Here is a 19,753-nt window from a genome sequence, read left to right on the forward strand (position 1 = left end):
ACAAAATGATTTAATAATTGATTGCAGTTTTTTAGGTGAAGGATAGTACTAGGTAAGGCATGTACTAAAGTAAAGCAAATGCAACAATACAGGAGGGACAATTGATAATGTGAATTTATTGGGAGGAAAAAAAAAGAGAGGATGATCTCAGAAAAATCTAAGAAAAAATATTTTAATTTTTTTTTCAAAGAACAAGCACATAGCTTAGCAAGTAATATAAGGCAAAATGTTTGGGATAATGGTTAAAAATGCTATTCTGGAAAGAGAATGTTCTGCTTTTGTATCTTATAGTTCCTGGAAATATCTGAAATAAAGATATAATAAATAACTTGATTAATTGCCCTAAAACTACTCTGGCAATTTTGGACAATTTCCAGGAAATCATGCGGCAATGTGGAGCATGTTATGTTTGGTCTAATTCCTATCACTCCAACAAGCATGGCCCATAGCAAGGGGTTGTGTTAGAGCAGGGGGCCTCAACCCCCAGTCAGTGGGGATCAACTGGGTTGTGCAAATGAGCGAAGCCCCCTCCACAGAATGCAGGCAGCACATGAAACCATACCCCCTTGGGTCCATAGAAAAACCTCTCTCTCCACGGATCCCTGGTGTCCAAAAGGTTGGGGGCCGCTGATCTAGACTAGAGGATACCAGGAGTTAACTTCTTAAACTTTGCTTATAATTACAACACACATCTTGCCAGAAATAGCATCCTATATCTTAGGTATGATACCATAAAAAACTTTGTTTTTTAACTTATGTAAACTCTAATTATTTTAGATTCATTTAAGCTATTTTCTTTTCTATCTTATCTATTCTTTCTTTGTAATAGAGCTTATCTAAAATTTACTTCTGAACAAGCACTCATAGGTTTGCTATCTAAATGATAAGACCCACAAAGATTTTGTTCAAAAATCATGCAAGACAACTTCCCCTATTTCCTTATTTGGTTTCCAAAAGGAAATAGAAATTCTCTATTTCTCTTTATAAGCTTTTATTTCTCTATGAGCTCATGAAAAACAGCCAGATTTTTTAAAAAGCAGCTATAAGTGAGAAGATTGCTATATAGTTGAATTAATTAGTGCCATTGTAGATTTCTCATGACTGGCATAAGCTGTCCATTGAAACTTCTAATACTACTTCAATCAGAACATTTTAAACAGCAGTAAAAAATAATTGATCTTCTGTATATTAAGTCTCCAAGAAAGATAAATGAACATAATTCCAGCCTTGGAAAGATCAGGAATATTCAGAATATTCAGCATGGGTATTGTATGTATGGTGATGGTTATAAATTAGAAAAAACAAAAGAACTGAGAACACTTCAAATTTTTTTCTAATGACTCTCTCTCAGCTTTTCAAATACAATCGCAGACATAAGTAGCAATTTGACACGAGGAACACACTATCTTCTTTCAACTCTACCGAAATATAGAAGGTAATCTCATGATAGAAAATTAAATCAAGAGGCCAAAAAAGGCAAAGTGTAAAAATAGATCATTTCAAATATGTTTAAATATAAGTGACAACTTGTGACACAGACAAAATTCTTATATATTTTATGTGATTATGATTGAGATGATCAAAAAATCAAAAGAAAAACAATTGTGTCCCAAATCCTACATGGTGATATAAAAATCTAATGCCAGATACAAATATTCTTGAAATGAATGGGAACAATGTCCACAAAAAAAGGGGGAAACAAATGGAAAATTTCCAAAGATGTATCACATAATCACATTTGATTTCAAAATAGGAACAAGATCCCTATGAAATAATACTAAGACAGTCAAATAAATCAAAATGCTTGGTATTCATTTGAATCTTCTAGAATACATATCATTATAATAAGGGGAAAAATCAGCCCGAGAGAATGCCAGCATATTTAATAAGCAGAACAAAAAAAACTATAAAGACCCGGAAGTATTGTTTTTTAAAATGGACATCTTGCTAAAACGAAGAGAGAGAAGTGGAATATATGATCTAATCCAGGGCTTTTCAACCTTTTTGCCCATTGTACCACTTTTAGGATAAGGCAATATCTGAGTACCAGCAATCGCCTAGCAAGCTGTCAAAAACTTGATAACAAAAAAAGAGGGGGGGAATGATAAAGTATAGGTATTCCTCGACTTACAACAATTCGGTTAGTGACTGTTTGAAGTTACAACGGCACTGAAAAAAGTGACTTATGACCATTTTTCACACTTATGACTGTTGCAGCATCCCAGGGTCATATGATTTACATTCAGATGCTTGGCACAGTGTCCCAGAGTCATGTGATCACCTTTTGCAACTTTTGGACAAGGAAAGTCAATAGCCGGGAGTGGCCAGTTCATCACTCAGGTTGCAGGGCACCTATGGGGGGTGTCGGAGGGGCTGTGGGAGGGATCCGTGGGTCCCTGGTGGAGGGGGGGTGGGACTGGGGGGGGCGCCTTCCTTCCCTCCCTCTCATTGTCCTTTCCTTCCTTCCCTCTTTGTCCCTTCCTTCCCTCCCTCCCTCCCTCATTGTTCCTTCCTTCCCTCCCTCCATGCCCAGGAAGAGACAAGGGAAGGGGGAGAGGCCACCAGCGTGGCTGGTGGCTGTGCTGCCGGTGGCCATGGCTTGAAAGGCCACTGTAAATTGCTGGACAAGAGCCGCACAGCCGTGAGAGCAGAGTGGCAGGATGGGTGAGGGGGGCAGTGAGAGGAGGGGGGCCGCCACTTGCTACGGGGGCTTCATTTTGGACAAGTAAGTGGCCAGGTGTCATGGTAGCTGTGTGGGACAAGGCCAGGCTGCGTGGGGTGCTTCATTTAAGGAAGGGGTGCAGCAGCCCTGGCAGTTTTTCAAACTCCGCAGCAGTTTTTTCCCTTTGCTTTGGGTGCCCAATTTGGACAAAAAACACTTGGTGGATGCCGCATACCTCTTTCCTCTGGAGAAGGTCAAAGGAAAAAGTTTGGCTCCTTCACTGTTGTCTCTTTTTGCAACATTGCTTTTTGGGGGGGGCGGGGGAAGTTTAGCAAAAAGCAGCTGTCAGCTTTGGCCTGTTTGGTTAGACTTACAAATGCGAGTTTCTGAAGTAAATCCCTTGCTCGCCTTCCCTCATGGGATGCAATTCCCGTGGAGCAGCCGTTTAAGACAGGGCTGGGGAACCTTGGCTCTTTTATGACTTGTGGACTTCAACTCCCAGAATTCTTGAGCCAGCCATGCTGAGAGGAAAGAGAGAGGTTTCCAAGCTGAGCCATGCTAGCTCAGGAATTCTGTGAGTTGAAGTCCACAAGTCATAAAAGAGCCAAAGTTCCCCACCCCTGGTTTAAGATTTCTGAACTCCGGAGTCAATTCGAAACTTGCTCCATGGCAGTGATGGTTTATTGATTCAATCAATAATAGGTTAGCATCTACATACCCATGAAAAAGAAATATTTTTGGGAAATATTAAACAGGCAGGAACAATAGGAAAAGAGGTAAAAAACCTAGCCCCAGAAACCAACTATTACAAATACGAAAGGCTGCTCCAAAAGAAACATCCATTTCCCTTCTCTTAGAAAAGTCAAGCCGAAAAATAAAAGTACCAGAGAAGAGGGTTTTCTCTCCCTCTCCCTCTCTCTCTCCTCTCTCTTCCCCCCCCCCAGTTAATAGCCTCGGGCAGACAGCCGAGAAACACCTGAAGCAAAAGAAACAATGTAGTGATAAGCACTAGCCTTGAACAAACCAAAAGAAAGATGACAGGATTGCCCTATACACACATAGAACCAATAACAGGATTAACCCCAGACACACACAAACACTTATGACAAAGTTAACCTAGACCAGGCATGTAAAACTCGCAACGTTGCTTTTTCGCCATTGCCAGCAATGGGGTGGTATGTCCTGCACAGCTGCCATGACACCTGGCCACTTACTTGTCCAAAATGAAGCCCCCGTAGCAGGTGGCGGCCCCCCTCCTCTCACTGCCCCCCTCACCCATCACAGGAGAGCATCAGGGCGGAGCCACTGCAAGCCCTGGGGAAGAGGTCTCTGTGCTGCACAAGCCATTCCCAAATCCAGGCAGCCCAAGCGGCGAAGGTCCCGGAGCTCTGCTCCTCCCAAGCTCCTTTAGCAGATGGCCAGGCGGCAGCTTCTCGGGATCAAATCCTCATGTTCAGAAAGGAGGGGAAAAGGTTTTCTGGAGGTGGGTTTTTAATTTTTTGGGGGGTGGTTTCAGATTTCCCGTCTGCTATGCTTTCCTTCTAGTCCATGATGAAACCGGCCCGCGGGCCAGCAGTTTGACACCCCTGACCTAGACACACAAAAACTTCATGAACAAGTTATTTCCTTCCCTGGGTGATAGGATTAATCAATCCTGTTGACAGGGAAAAAAACTAAGCTAGGAAATTAAGAACAAACTTCTTACATATCTCATCAAGACTTAAAATAGGAAAAAGAATATAAATTGCACCATGCTTTTAGGTGTTTTTTACTAGCTAGTTCAGAAGCCATTGCTGAATCACTTCTCTATCTGGCTTCTGTAATAAAATCCACTTTCTGGCAGCTTGCTTCGCTCAGTGTCAATTTTTTTTTCTTTGTTCATGCTGAAGGCTTACTCCCAGCTGGAGGAACGACCCTGCGAAATTTCTTTTCACAACAGAAAATATGTTGTTGTGATGTGTCTTTTTAAATTTATTTTTACCTATTTTTCCCCTTAAGTCTGAGTCACTCACTGTTCCTTTGTTCTCCATTAATGAAATGCACATTCTCTCTTTTTTCTATTTTTGCTGCTTTTTCTGCAGCTGCAGGAATTGTATCCAGGAAGGAAATACAGTGCTTGCTCATGTTATTTGTCCTATAACTGACATGATGCATTGTGTTTGCGTAAGAGGTTTGGGGCTGTATTCTTAAATATTGGTCAGATGCATTGAAGAATAAAACTGCCAGAGAGCCTTAACAGTGCCTAACATGTAAAAACAAAATAAAACAAAAGTTTTTGTACAAGCTGAGTTTCCAAAGAGCCACATTTTGCATAGCCCCAAGGCTGTGAAAAGATGATTTGGTGGGTGGATTTAATTATCTTTTTCTCCCCGGCGCTGATCCTGGCACTTCTGCTGAGCCCTGACAGCCCTGAGGAAGGAAGGAAAGGAAGGAAGGAAGGAAGGAAGGAAGGAAGGAAGGAGATGGGAATGAGAAGGAGGGAGGGAAAAAGGAAGGAAGGATACTCCCCTTCTGACGGTAACCCCAATGCTAATGCGGCCCTCAATGAGATTAAGTTTGATACCCCTGATACAAAAGGTTGTTAAGTGAATCTGGTTTCACCATTGACTTTGCTTGTCAGAAGGTTGCAAAAGGGGATCACATGATCCTGAGACACTGTGACCATCATAAATATGAATCAGTTGCCAAGCATCTGAATGTAAATCAGAAGGCGCCCACCCTAGTCCCACCTCCGTCCACTAGAGACCCACGAATCCCCTCACAGCCCCGTCCACACCCCTCACAGGTGCCCTGCAACCTGAGTGATGAGCTGGCCACACACACCCGGCCATTGACTTTGCTTGTCAAAAAGTTGCAAAAGGTGATCACATGACTCTGGGACATTGTGCCAAGCACCTGAATGTAAATCACGTGACCCTGGGAATGCTGCAACAGTCATAAGTGTGAAAAATGGTCATAAGTCACTTTTTTCAGTGCCGTTGTAACTTTGAACAGTCACTAACCGAATTGTTGTAAGTCGAGGACTACCTATACTTTATCGTTTCCCCCCCCCTTTTTTTGTCAAGTTTTTGATACCTTGCTAGGCGACTGGTAGTACTCGGATATTGCCATATTCTAAAAGTGGTACAATGCATGAAAAGGCTGAAAAGCCCTGGTGTAGAGGCAGGTATTGTCAGCTCGCAAGAACAAGATGGTTCGCACCTGGTTAGCATCTAGGAAAGATGTCATTCGTAGAAAAAGGATGCCATATAATTGGGACCAGTTGTCTAGACTCTAGGACATGTCCAGTTTTAACACAGCTCATGACTGAATGATGATTTTATACTTTTCTAATGCTATATATGGATATTAAATTTTAATATATCATTTTAACCTTTTTTGTTTTAAGTTTGTATTGTTTTTTAATAAACTACCTCTCAAGAAGTATCATAAATGGATTTATTATGGGGCATCTTTTAGGTGAAGAATCTCAAGGACTGGAGCCTTTTCTGAAGAACTGATTGCTTTATAATTTTATAAGAAGTGTAAAATCAATAGTATTTTGGGGGAAAAGTCTTTTCCATTTCTAATCACCTTCTATCTCCTGTTTGTTGCTAAGGTTTATATTCCAGGAAGTCTTACTAATAAGTCCTAGCAAGAGTTTCCAATTAGCTGATAAGATTCCTGGCTATTTGCCAAATTCAGCCTGAGAAGAAAGACAGGACAATCTTCCCCTCCTCTCACTTCACAGAAAGCTACTGACATTTTTCCTCTGCCTGCTAGAGATGAGTTTGCTTCCTTTTCACTGAAATTCTTTGTCAACACTGCAACAATTTGGCTGAAGCATTTTTTCTTCATTTTCAGTTGCCACTGTACTGGGAGGTGGGATGAGTGGTTTTAAAGTTAGACTAAACAATACTTTATCCTGTAGGAACCAAGGTCATAGCTGCCTGACTTTTGGCAAGCTGAGCCTTCCGTTAGAAAGCCCACCAAAATATTCTATTGGGGAATGTGGATAATTACATAGTGCTGGGGTGGGAAGTTCAACTTTGTAACATTGTAACGCTTGACTGTGCCGATACTTGTAGCTTTTACTGGTCTCATCTGTCGGAACCATTACACTCTGTCAATGCTAATTCAATGTAGCTTACACTTTTTCAGTTGATCCTTATAGTTTGTTTTTATTATTGTAATGCAACTATTTAGGAGCAAGCCCAGACTTTTCAAAGGGCTTTCCTTCTCATTCCTTTCTACCATCCTCTGTTATTGTTAGATACTGGTACCTGTTTTGAAAACATTAATTTGTCCACAGAAATGCTACTATTTCAATCTGCAAAATTTGTATAGTACATTAAAACAATAAAAGAACAGAGAAACATCTTAAAAACTGTACGCGGTACTGTAACTTGCTTTGATTTGCAAAGTTGCTAGGATAAATGCTTTTACCATATAATCTCAAACATCTGAATGCAAGTGTTCTCTTTAGCTCAGCAAGATTAGCTTCTGACTTCCGGAGACTTCCAGTTTTGCACGGTAGCGACCAGTCATAGGCTTGTGGATTATCCACACCCCTGTGGCTAATTTTGCCCTGCCAGAGGACCCTAAATGGGTCTGTTGCCCTGGAGAGGTGATGAAGAAAGAAGGGTGCTCCAGCGATTCTGGAACGGTAACGGCCATTACGTTCGACTTGGGGAAAGCCTTCTAACCCAACAGGAGAAAGGCTGGCCATATTGCATCGACCAGCCCAAGCTACTAGTAACCGAAGTCCAAAAGTACTAACCAGCACAAGTGTGAAGCGTGTTTGAAACTGGGTGAGGAATTTGATCTTCTCTTTTCTATTCTATATTTAATTTCTTGGAAAAGATCCCCAAGAAGCAAAATAACTCCAAAAGGGAAGAAGAGGGATTTCTGCCCCGCTCTTATACTAATGGAAGTGGCGAATTAATCTTTTTATGTAGGATCAAAATATATGGAAGTGAAATAAATATAAAACCTGAAATTTAAAACTTAAATCTGGATAAATCTAAAATTGTTTGAATGGTTAAGACTCTCATTCTAAAGATAATTGTTCATTTTGGAAATTGAAAAACAAATAGTTGCTGACACCTAGTGGTGAATGAAGACTATGACATCTATGATTTTAATATAACACTTGGCAAAACCTGAGAAAAGCTAATCTGTGTTTGTGACCTTCAAAGCTTTAACAACAAAGAACAGCTGTGATGGAAAAAAGACAATAATCATAGCTGTTCTTTGTTGTTAAAATCTTTTTTTAACTATTTGGATTACAAATATCTATTTAATTGGGACTCTAAAACTATTTGCAGAGAAAAGAAAGCAAAAGAAAAACTCAAATTTTTGGCCATCATGGATCAGAGACATGTAGAAAGAACATGTCAAGAAAATATAAATTCTTCACAGGAGGAGATATATAGTACACTGCAACTAATTCAAACAACAATGACCTTAAACTACAAAGAAATCCAAAATAACTTTGAAAATATAAATCAATCTATTTCCAAGTTAACTCTATAACAAAAAAATTCCCAGAAAACAATAACAGAGAAAGAGCAGATAAAACAGATAAATGGATATAGAATTGAGAATAGAGACTTAAAGATGGAACTTAACAAAATAAGGGCAAAGATTCACTTCTGTTCCGTATCCCGTGCACTCCATCTTTCTGCTCCCCTCCCAGAATCATCTAAATTAACTCTAAAAATACCAGACAGTTCTGCATATCTTGTCAAAGCAATAATATCCAATATTAGCAGCATTGACAGAAACATGATTTAATCCTAGTGGGAAAAAATTCACAAGAATTGGAAAAAACAACTTATCCATTAAGACTACAAAATAAATCTGAGGACAAGAAAACAGATTGGATAAAATGGACTGTAGAGATGTTAGGAACATCGGAGAGAAAGGAAATGATAAGAGAAATGGAGAGAAAGAAAAAGATTTTCAACAAACATGGAAAGGCAGAAGCCCCATACAAAGACACTTCTCCTGATTTATTTTTTATATCCACAGTAACATTTACAAACATACGGAAAAACCTTTTGATTCAGCAAAATACATTGATTAAGAAAGATACTGGGCAAAGGAAAAAGACTAAAGTGGAAACCAAGAAAATAGATGGTGGGATTTACCAGAGAGAATACTTTAAAAAGAAACATTTGTTTGAATAAGGTTAAAGAAATAGAAAAGATTTGGAATATATATGTCATTCTAAATGGATGAATTCCCTAAATAATATAGTATGCTTTTTTCCCTTTTTTATTCTCTTTCTTGATATAATATAAAAAAGTTGAAATGACTTAGATAAAGGAAATGTTTTAGATATTTAAATGTGATTCAATTTAATAAAATTATAATGGATAAAAATGTTTTGAATAAGAGTTAAAGGACTAGATGACTAGATGTATTAAATGGAATGTTTAAAGATTAAACATATTTTTAATTATGGTTAAAAAGAATAAGAAATTTTGGAAACAAATATATATTAGCTTAGGAGGCATATATATTTAAGTAGTATGTTATTTTTTATGTTTCTTTACCCTTGCTTTCCTTTCTTTTTTTTTCAGTTTTATCTATTCCTTAAGAAATGTAAAAGTGTGAGATGGTTCATATGGAAAAAACAGAGTTAAATTTTTAAATGTAATTAATTTTTGAAACAATCTTAACCAGTAAGAATACCTAGAATTTGGTGGGAGAAACAAGTTAAAATAAGGACTGTAATAGGATCTATGATGGCAACCAGAATGATTGGATAGAAAAGAAATATTATATTGATGTGATTATTATTTTTAGGAATATTGGGAAAAATTATATATTTAATTGTTATCTATCAAAACAATAAGAATTGTATTAACTCAATGTTTGCAAAAGAGGATATTTTGGGAAAGGAGGAAATCAGCTAAAACCATTATGTGGATTATGATTTATAGAAATCAGTTGTGATTGTTTTACAAATATAAACCCAGACAACACACTGTTCACCAATTATTAAGTGATTTATGTTTTTTTAAAAAATCAATAAAATATATTACAAAAAAATTAGCTTCAGACTTCCGGTTTGCGTCATGGTGATGTAGCCGAAGGAAAGCAGGGCTCTGCTTCCCACAGCTGATTTCACCCTGCCAGGGGGCCCTAAATGGGCCTAAAGTCACCCCGGAGAGGTGAAGAAGGAGGGAACCCTCATAGATCATGGAGATATGGCAGTCTTTCTGTATGATCCACAGAAAGCCCTTCAAACCAAGAGGAAAGGCTGGCTGCATTTTTGAGGCCAGCCCAAGCCACAGACAACTGAATAAAGAAAGCACTTATCAGCACTCTAAACAGTACGCGTGGACCTGGATGAGAATATTAATCCTTTCTCTACTATTTCAATACTTGACTCCCTGGATAAGACAAATTCCCATAAAGCAAGAAATCCCCAAACGCGAGGAGGAAGGGGATCTTTTCCCCACCCTTCCAGAGAAATGAAAGCAGCGGGCTAATCTTTCTTGAGGACAAAAAAATGAAGAAGAATATTATACCAAAGTGGAAGTAATATAAAGACAGAGCGTTGATGAACTGCAGAACTGAGAAAAGTGTTAAGGTTTTTTTTGTTCAAAGAATATTGGGGTGAAACACAAGAAACTTTAAAGTGGAAATAATTGTTTAAGTGTTGGAAAATGGATATCTGAGGACATCTAGTGGTAGCTTAGAGGTAAAGCATTAGGCTTGTTGCGTCTTGAGTGGATTAGGCATAACACCCAGAAACTGATAACTATTTAGCCTCCCTGAGCCTCAGTCAAGCTTTTAGCTCAACAGAGAGAAGCAGGCGTTGGAGAAAAATATTTTGGATTACTTTCTGCATGGTGGAAGTTATAATTGTTTTTTAAATTTGCTGACTATCTTGGATTATAAATATTGACTAAACGTCAGCTTTTGACTTTCTGCCTCTTGGCTATTTTATCTGGGGAAACCTATGGCTTGATTATGAGGTGGTTGGAAACTTTGGATTACAAGCATCGGTTAATTGAAAATTTTTGGATTCCTGGACAGAAGAACTGTGATAAAATATTCCTTTCGGTGGTAGACCTATATTTTGGAACTTATTGGAACACAAAAACTATAAGAACTATATGAGATGATTTTAAAGCTAAATTTAAATTTAAGTTGTATATTGTTGTACTGACTGTAAGATTCATCGTGTTAGATAAGTTTAGCACCTGGAAAAGATAAATAGAGGGCAGGAGCAAAAATAATTTAATAATTTAATATTTATTTCCCATAACTTTTACCAGTCTTCTAATTCTATATTATACCAAAGTTCTTTGCCCATGTTATCATTGTTTCTTTTACTCATTCTTCCTCCATCTTTAAGTTTAACAGAAATCTATAGAGTTTCTTAATCAACTTTTTATCTGTTTTTAGCAGTATCTGATCAAATTCTGTCTGTTCTTTATAAAATCCCATTGTTTTAACATCTTTTCCATATCTTGTCTGAATTTGCAGATATAGCCACCAGGGAGATTCACACTACTGAAGGAAGTGCTTCATAACTAAATTTTGTAAAAAGCTGTATGTAGATGTCACCTGGATTTTCTTTAATCATGTGAAAAACTGATAATTGTAGAATCTCACAGAAATTATTTCCACTTATTTCAATGCTGGTTATTTTGTTTGTGTTGTTTTTATAACAGATCTATGACCATAGTCTTGATTTTGTAGATCTTGGCCCCATAGACTTTAAATAGAACGAACAAAATTTGGCAACAGACTTCACCCTAGCCTGTTGTTTGGCAAATCAATGTGGATAATGTTCATTAACTTTACATATATTGTCTACATAAAATGTATTACATGTATTTTATTTACGGGCAAAATATCAATCGTGTTTTAATACCATCTGATTCTAATCAGTACCGGTCTCCAGCATTACTTGGTTGAATTGAAGGCTTTATTGTACTATTACAGTGTATTGATCCAAAGGCCACTCCCAATCCACTATTTACAACCAAATTTTACAAGCTGTTTAAGAATGAGATTATGATACAACACCACAACCCTCATTTATACTACAATATGCTCTCAACCATCAAAAGACTTGAGTTTTTCTACTTTCAAATTAGCAAATACAATTGAATACAAACACACAGATTGTTCTAAGGACATCCAAAATTGAAATAAGCAAACTACAGTAGTTTGAAAAGATAAATTAAAAAAACATTTTAAAAGCCCATTTGTAGAGAGGAAATTAAAGATGCGGTATTTGAAAAACAGAATTACTACTTTAGGAAAACTATACTGAACATCCAATTCCTTTACTTTTTTGAATATTGTTTTTTAATTATTCTAGACTACTAACATTTTAATATACTGCATTAAAAATTCTTCATTAGGACTTCCGGTTCCGGTTCGCGGCGTCACTAGTCGCACAGGGAGACTTCTCTCCTCGTCGGCTAAGTTTCCCTCCGTCGGTGGACCCTTATACAGGTCCAAAGTCGCCCTGGAGGGTGCGACTTCCGTCGAGGAGGCTGTTGTCCGGCTCCGGAGGAGCGGCGGCTCCTCCAGCTGTCCAGACGAATCTCCAAGAGCCGATGGAGAAGAAGATCGGCCAGTAAAATGGCCGATCGCTCTGCCACTTCAGACCGTAAGTCAGACAACAGCTAAGCTTTGAAGTGCCCCCATGATGAATCCGGGTGAGAATTTTTTTTCTTGTTTTTCTCTCTTCTCTGTTTTTTTTGTTTGTGTACCTGTAAGAGCTTTTGGAATTATTTCCCTGGCTTGGAAAGGCGGCTTCTGCTTTTTGGGGGGAAGAAAGGCATTTTATAAACACTGAAAGACTATTTACTTTTATTTGGATACTAAAAAGGAAAAAAGATGGAAAAGCTTTTCTCTCTCCTCTCTTTTTAAGAACTGTGCTATTTCTTTTATATATATATATATATATATATATATATATATGTTTTCTGAGGTTTTCGCGGGTATTTGTATGTAGGTCTTTGGTTGTTCGGGTTTTCTCCCGCGTAAAATCGCCAAGACACTTCCAATTTTACGCGGGAGAAAACCCGAACAACCAAAGACCTATATATATATATATATATGTGTGTGTGTGTGTGTGTGTGTGTGTGTGTGTATATAAAGTTGGAATTAAGATTGCCGGGAGAAATATCAACAACCTAAGATATGCAGATGATACCACTCTAATGGCAGAAAGTGAAGAGGAACTAAAGAGCCTCTTGATGCGGGTGACGAAGGAGAGTGCAAAAGTTGGCTTGAAACTCACCATTAAGAAAACCAAAATCATGGCATCCGGCCCTCTCAATTCCTGGCAAATAGATGGGGAAGAAATGGAGGTAGTGACAGATTTTATTTTTCTGGGCTCCAAGATCACCTCAGATGGGGACTGCAGCCAAGAAATTAAAAGACGCTTGCTCCTGGGGAGGAAAGCTATGGCAAATCTAGACAGCATTCTAAAAAGCAGAGACATCACCTGCCAACAAAAGTGCGTATAGTCCAGGCCATGGTTTTCCCAGTTGCAATGTATGGCTGTGAAAGTTGGACCATAAGAAAGGCTGAGCGCAAAAGAATTGAGGCCTTTGAACTATGGTGATGGAGAAGACTCCTGCGAGTCCCTTGGACTGCAAGGCGTTCAAACTGGTCAGTTCTAGAAGAGATCAACCCCGACTGCTCTTTAGAAGGCCAGATCCTGAAGTTGAAACTCAAATACTTTGGCCACCTAATGAGAAGGAAGGACTCACTGGAGAAGGGCCTAATGCTGGGAAAGATTGAGGGCAATAGAAGAAGGGGACGACAGAGAATGAGATTGCTGGATGGAGTCACTGAAGCAGTAGGTGTGAACTTAAATGGACTCCAGAAGATGGTAGAGGACAGGAAGACCTGGAGGAATGTTGTCCATGGGGTTGCGATGGGTCGGACACGACTTCGCAATTAACAACAACAACATATATATATATATATACATACATACATACATACATACATACTTTAAAAGACAGTAAAAAGGAATTGATTTTTGGAAAAGACTATTTTAACTTACTGAGGGTATCTATTAGCGGAAGTTTTATACTGCAACGTTTGCTTATTTTTCTACTGAATTTCAAAACATTAAAGATAAGTTGTGCACCTGTGAAGCTGTGGGGGTGGATGTTTTCTGCATTAAATATAGCCTCCACAAAAAAGAAAAAGAGATCTTCTTTTAAGCATTAGTATTAAAATGGAGAAACCTCAGCTACAACTGAACTGTGCACTCATATTGGAAAAGATCTATGAGGCCACTGCAGAAATATGTGCTACAATTAAAAACTCTACCCTAGAATTAAGATCCAGAGACTCTACTACATTTGTTCAAACTGATGTCCAGGTTACAACTGACTATGGCATAAATCAAAATGTACCAGAAGAGGAATCTATAGAGATAGAAGAGAAATTTATTTCATCTGACAACCCTTTCTTCAGCAACTTAGATAACCAGAAGAAGCAAAGACCAAGATCTTAAACTACAAAGCAACTATGTTGCAAGGAGAACAGAAAAAGACGTTTACTGCAGAGGAAGGGATTTACATTTTCTCAAAGATTACTACAAGCAACAAGAATGGATTTATTGGTTGAAAGGGAAAGAAGACGTTTACTGCAGAGGAAGGGTCTTATATTCTTTCAAAGATTACTACAAGCAACAACAATGGAGTTATTGGTTGAAAGGGAAGCGCTTTTATGGAAGCCTGTGTGGCATAGAAAGAAACCCAGAATTAAGACTCAAAAAGAAATTTAAAAATGTTTAATGGAGTAAAAGGCAATGCTGATTTTATGGATTGTTTTAAGAATAATGATCTAGAGTTAGAAGTAAGAAAAATGCAATTATATACATGCGTGTTTAAATTAGATAATTCTTTTTTTCTTTTTGCTTTATAGAAATTTGCTTGGTATGGAAATATGAAATTGTATTAAGGATAAAAAATATATAATCATATACATATAGATATATATGTTCTGGAATTGAAAAAATGTTCAGTTATGGAAATGGAATTTTGAAGTGCTTAAATTGATTAGGTGATTTTTTGTGTATAATAATATGATCTGATAAGGTATGATAATTAATTGGATGGAATTTGAAGTTTGTGTAATGAATTGAAAGGAATTAAGGTTTAACATTATTATTTCTTTCTTTTTTCTTTTCTCTTAATTAAATCAGTTATAACTATATACAGTACATATGGGTTTAATTTAGTTAGATGTTTTTTTGTTGTTGTATGGAATGGTTTGGATAAAAGAACCTTGGCTCTATGGATTGTATTAAGGATAAAAAATATATAATCATATATATACATACACACACACACACACACACATATGTATGTATGTATGTATGTATGTATGTATGTATATGTTCTGGAGTTGGGAAAAAATGTTCAGTCATGAGAATGTAATTTTGAAGTGTTTAAATTGATTAGGTGATTTTTGCCTATAATAATATGATTTGATAAGGTATGATAACTAATTGGATATCTGAAGTTTGAGTAATGAATTGAAAGGAACTAAGGTTTAACATTGTTTTTTTTTTTAATTAAGTTAGTTATCACTGGAAGAAGAAATGAATGAGATGAGATTGGTGATAAGAAGAGGGCTGAGAGAGATTAAAAATTTTAATATACATGGTAGAGATACTTGAAGTGATAATTTGTTGATGTAAAACAATATTTGATTATGGTAATTTTAAATTGATAAAGCTTTAAAACAGATGGAGTAGTAACAGAAATTTAAGCTAGAAATGGAATATATTAAATCTATTATGTTATTTGTGAGAAAAAGAGAGATGATAGTGAATGTATTAAGTTAAGCTGTTTATGTATGTTTTTCACCTTGAATTGTTTGTTTACCCAAACACCACTGTGTGTCTAAAGTACTCTTTGTTAAAATTAAAAAAACCAATAAAATATATTTAAAAAAAAATCTTCATTAGCAGGTTTTGGAAATTTCATTTTCCAAATACAGTGGAAAATATATGGAGTGACACTCTCATACTGAAATCTAGGAGCAAACCCACTCTGTTACTCCACAATTCAATGGCATAAGAAAGCTGCATCCCTCACATTTTTGAGAGAAGGGGTTTTTTTTTAAATGCAATTGAGCTTAATGATTTGCATAAGTGAGGGACAGGAACGTCTTACCCTTTGGGGAAAAAATCTGATATCCTCTTTCTTTTTTCATTTTTCTTTGCCTGTTCCTCCTCCTCTCCTTATGGCAGAAAGATACATAATTTCTGTATTGATCTCTTTATCTGCATCTTTTACCCAGGGCTGCTACTAACCTGTAAAGTACCTTTGTGCAAAAACTGTTTTGCCACACCTCAGCAGCCCTGTCTCTTCCACTGCCTGGGCTATATAGCCTGTGTAGGAGGCCACCTTTTTTGCAGGTGCCAGTGAAGGTATTACAAAGCATGTGGAAAAACCAGGAAGAGGCAGAAGAACATGGGCTAGCCTTTTGTTCCCCCTCCCCCTGCAACATTGTGGTTTCCAGCCTATTTCTACTCAGGAACTACAAGCTGAATTAATCTGCTCCCCCCCCCTCTTTTCATTGATGTTACTTCTATAACATCCATCTGGAGCCCACCTGTCATGCTTTGGCAATGCACAACTTGCAGGCGTTTGGAACAGTCGTTCCTATACCCTATCTCACCCTCTGTTTGTGTCTGCCTTCTTTACCTCTGTGCCTGCTAACTTTCTTAGGTGGCTTGCCAGTTTAATGCAAAAAAAAAAAAAAAAAGTTGCATTTTAAAGACATTGTATTTTCCTTTCAAAGGAGAAGTAATCATGTCTGGAGGGCACTAGACTTCTACGCAAAGCTCTAATCATCTGACATGATGAAGAGAGGCGATGGGAAGGGAGAATGAGTGCTGATTTATTGTATTATAGCTGCTATAGGAGAAAGAGCACAAAAAGCAACTTTCAGCTCGCCAGTGTTTTGCATGCTGTAGATCTAAGAACAGTTTAAGAAAAACTGACTTAAGGCAAGGATAACTTTTTATTTTTTCCTCCTAACTCTAGCAAATAAGAATATCTTCAAAATAAAATAAATAAAGGAGAGATTTCAGGAATTATGTGAAAATAAATTCATATGAAAAATTATGATTTTAAAATTGTTCTACATTTATAAAATTCTAAAGCTCTATGATGGTGTAAACTGATACATTATTTAATTATTAATTTTAATACTATATGGTATATTTATTTTTTGTGCAAACCTAATCCCAACAACAGCATTCACTTTATTCACAGAGGGTTGTGACATTCATTTTAAAAGGTTACAATATTGCAAGTTTTGAGATTCCCTAGCTTAAGGCTAGTCTACATTTGAGGTATGAAAGCAGCTGAATGTTATGACAGAACTCAGTTTCATTGTTTGTACAGGGTCAATAATTCTGTCTGGGGAAAAAAAGGTTATTCAAAATATTGTGAGTTTAATACCTTTATTTAGATCTTGAAGAGACTTGATTTAAAACTCATCCTATGGTAACATTAGAATTACACACTTACACACACAGAGAGACACAGAGACGCAGACACAAACACACACACACAAAATCCTGAATCCAAGTAAAGTTTACTTGTTGAAAACTAACCTGAAAGTATGAGGGTGATATTGAGCACAATGAATATTCCACAGAACAACCCAACTCTGAAAGTAGTCCATGCTGGTGCAGGCTGCAGAGGGAACAGAGCAGTTTTTATATAAAATCTCTGTCTAAGATTTTAAAAGATTGTGCTGATATTATCAAGCTTACTGATATATCAGTTTGCAGGCAAATCAGTTATGGAATCCCTTTCTGCCAAGTGAATTCATTTATATACCTGCCGTGCTTATTAATGAAAGTTAATCTTAGACCTAAACTGTATACGGTGAGGATATAAGACTAAATGTCCTGAACTTTTACTTTTACTCAAAAGGAACAACTATCCTGCTGGCAAAGCAATATTGAGGAAGGGGGTGTAGGAGATTAAGGCGTGCCTTCCACTGTAATTTTTTCTTAAGGTTTGTGTCTGAGCTGCTGCTTGTTCCAGTGAGAAAAAAAATGCTATTATTGGAGCAAATGGCAACACTTTTGACCTTTTTTATGGATGTAAATAAGTCCAATTTAGGGAGACATACTGAAGCCTTACAAATGCTATAGCCGTTTATTTACTCTAAAGTACAAATAAATATTGAGAAGATTGTATTGCTTTGTAAAATACTGCAAAGCTATTATATGTGGATGTAAGCAACAATACGTACTGTAAATAAGTGGCCAAAAGGGGATTTTCATAACACCAGGGAGGGAATTAAATAGTTCAAGACACTGCCAGTTTGTGTGGCCCTTAGCACAGTACTAGTTATACCCCATTATTACTAATAATAAGAATATAATTACTGCTCATTGCTATTTATTTATATCCTGCCTTTACTATTTTTATAAATAACTTGTGGTGGCAAGCATACCTAATATTCCTTCCCCCTCCTACTTTCCCCACAACAACAACCCTATGAGGGGCTGAGAAAGAGTAATTGGCCCAAAGTCACCCAGTCGAGTTTCATGTCTAAGATGGAATTAGAACTCACAGTCTCCCGGTTTTTAGCCTGGTCCCTTAATCATTAGAACAAGTGGGGAAACTGTAATCAACAGTTGTTTCCTCTGTGGCAGGTTTATCCACAGAATCAGTGTTGAATGGAATAAGCATTAAGTAATTGCTCAGTTGTGATTGGCTTGAGGCAGATATCCTTTTTTAGTGCAGACACTGCTATTTCCCAGCATTTGATGCCAAGTACTGGTGATGATAAAGCATGATAATGATTTAATGTCAAGAAGCTCTCATGATATGATTGTATCAATGCTACTATGAAAAGGCTTTCTTGAATGGAGAAGCTGACCTGCAATTGTAAAGGTGCTAGGGGCAGGGTCTAATCAAAATCAAAGCAGCAGTTAGGCAGTTAAGACAATGCTGACTGGAAAAAGGAAGCAGTGTTGGAAAAGGAAGGTGGCTCAATTGGCCTCAGCAGACATAAACAAAAGCCATGGACTAAAATAATATTTTGCTTAAAATGAATGACTAAAATCTCTAAGAATGACTTAGCTATATAAAACCTTCTGTTTTTCTCTTACTGTTGCTGTCTTACAGAGGTATTTGCCTAAGACTTTTCATAGGAATAAACATTAGAGGAAAATATCGAAATAATTAACTGGAACTGGAATGAATAGGGCTGAGCTGAGTACGCATGAACTTTTTTATTCTAGCATCCTTTCTATTCTGCCATTACATATTAATGCACTCTCTACTTCCAAGATTTTTGAAGTGGAAGTTACAAAGTAAAGGATAATTCAAGATACGAATTTGATGCCAACTCTTAAATGATGTCCATTTATTCAAGGAAATACAGTGAAGGACGTCTTATATTTCCATCACCTGTGCTGCGCCTAGTGGTGGGACACGTAATCGTTTCATGGCTTTCTGTCGGTCTCCATCTTCCAGTTCATTGGTTACCACTGTCTAAAAAAACATGGATAAAAAGTTATAACTAATAGTGTGTGTGTGTGTGTGTGTGTATATGTATGTATGTGTACGTGTACGTGTATGTATGTATATATATATACATATACATATACATACACATACATACACACACACACACACACACACACACACACACACACATGGTCTCTGATGTACAATCATACTTGGGATTGGAATTTCCATCACTAAGCAATGTGGTTGTAAAATACAATGCCATGTGACTGCTAGCTATGGCAAACCTGGCAGGCCCAGTTGCCTAACTCCAGATACACAGGACAGGTAAAGAGTGTGGGGTGCCACAAGGGTAAGGGAGGCACTGAAAGGTCTGGCACAGGCCATGCACAAGTTGGAGAGTGGGTTCTATAATATGGTGCAAGCTCAGGGAGGCCAGGGATAGAGGGTAGAGGTTACATGCATGCATATATCTAACCATAGGAATGCTGGGGAAAGAATATACTGGAGCTCAGGTGCCTTTTGGCATGCACTACAACTCTGGGGTTGCAAGAAGGCCCTGAGCTGCAGCACAAAGCCCAACTCCAACCAACAGTGTGGTTCA

At 37.5% G+C, this 19,753-nt stretch overlaps 1 protein-coding gene across 2 annotated transcripts in view; it reads right to left on the reverse strand.

Annotated features, from left to right (window-relative positions):
* The window catches only part of XPR1 (xenotropic and polytropic retrovirus receptor 1), a 117,951-nt gene that overhangs the window by 42,761 nt on the left and 55,437 nt on the right, over positions 1-19,753 (reverse strand). For both annotated transcript variants that reach the window (XM_039337136.1, XM_039337137.1), the window contains exons 6-7: positions 19,090-19,173; positions 17,274-17,355 (exon numbers count right to left, since the gene is read on the reverse strand). In XM_039337136.1, the coding sequence (XP_039193070.1) occupies positions 17,274-17,355; positions 19,090-19,173 (166 nt within the window). The remainder of the gene's footprint in view (positions 1-17,273; positions 17,356-19,089; positions 19,174-19,753) is intronic.

This window comes from Crotalus tigris, unplaced genomic scaffold (assembly GCF_016545835.1).
Source record: "Crotalus tigris isolate CLP2741 ecotype Arizona unplaced genomic scaffold, ASM1654583v1 scf7180000017668.6805642782:7212621, whole genome shotgun sequence".
NCBI classification, from domain to species: domain Eukaryota; kingdom Metazoa; phylum Chordata; class Lepidosauria; order Squamata; family Viperidae; genus Crotalus; species Crotalus tigris.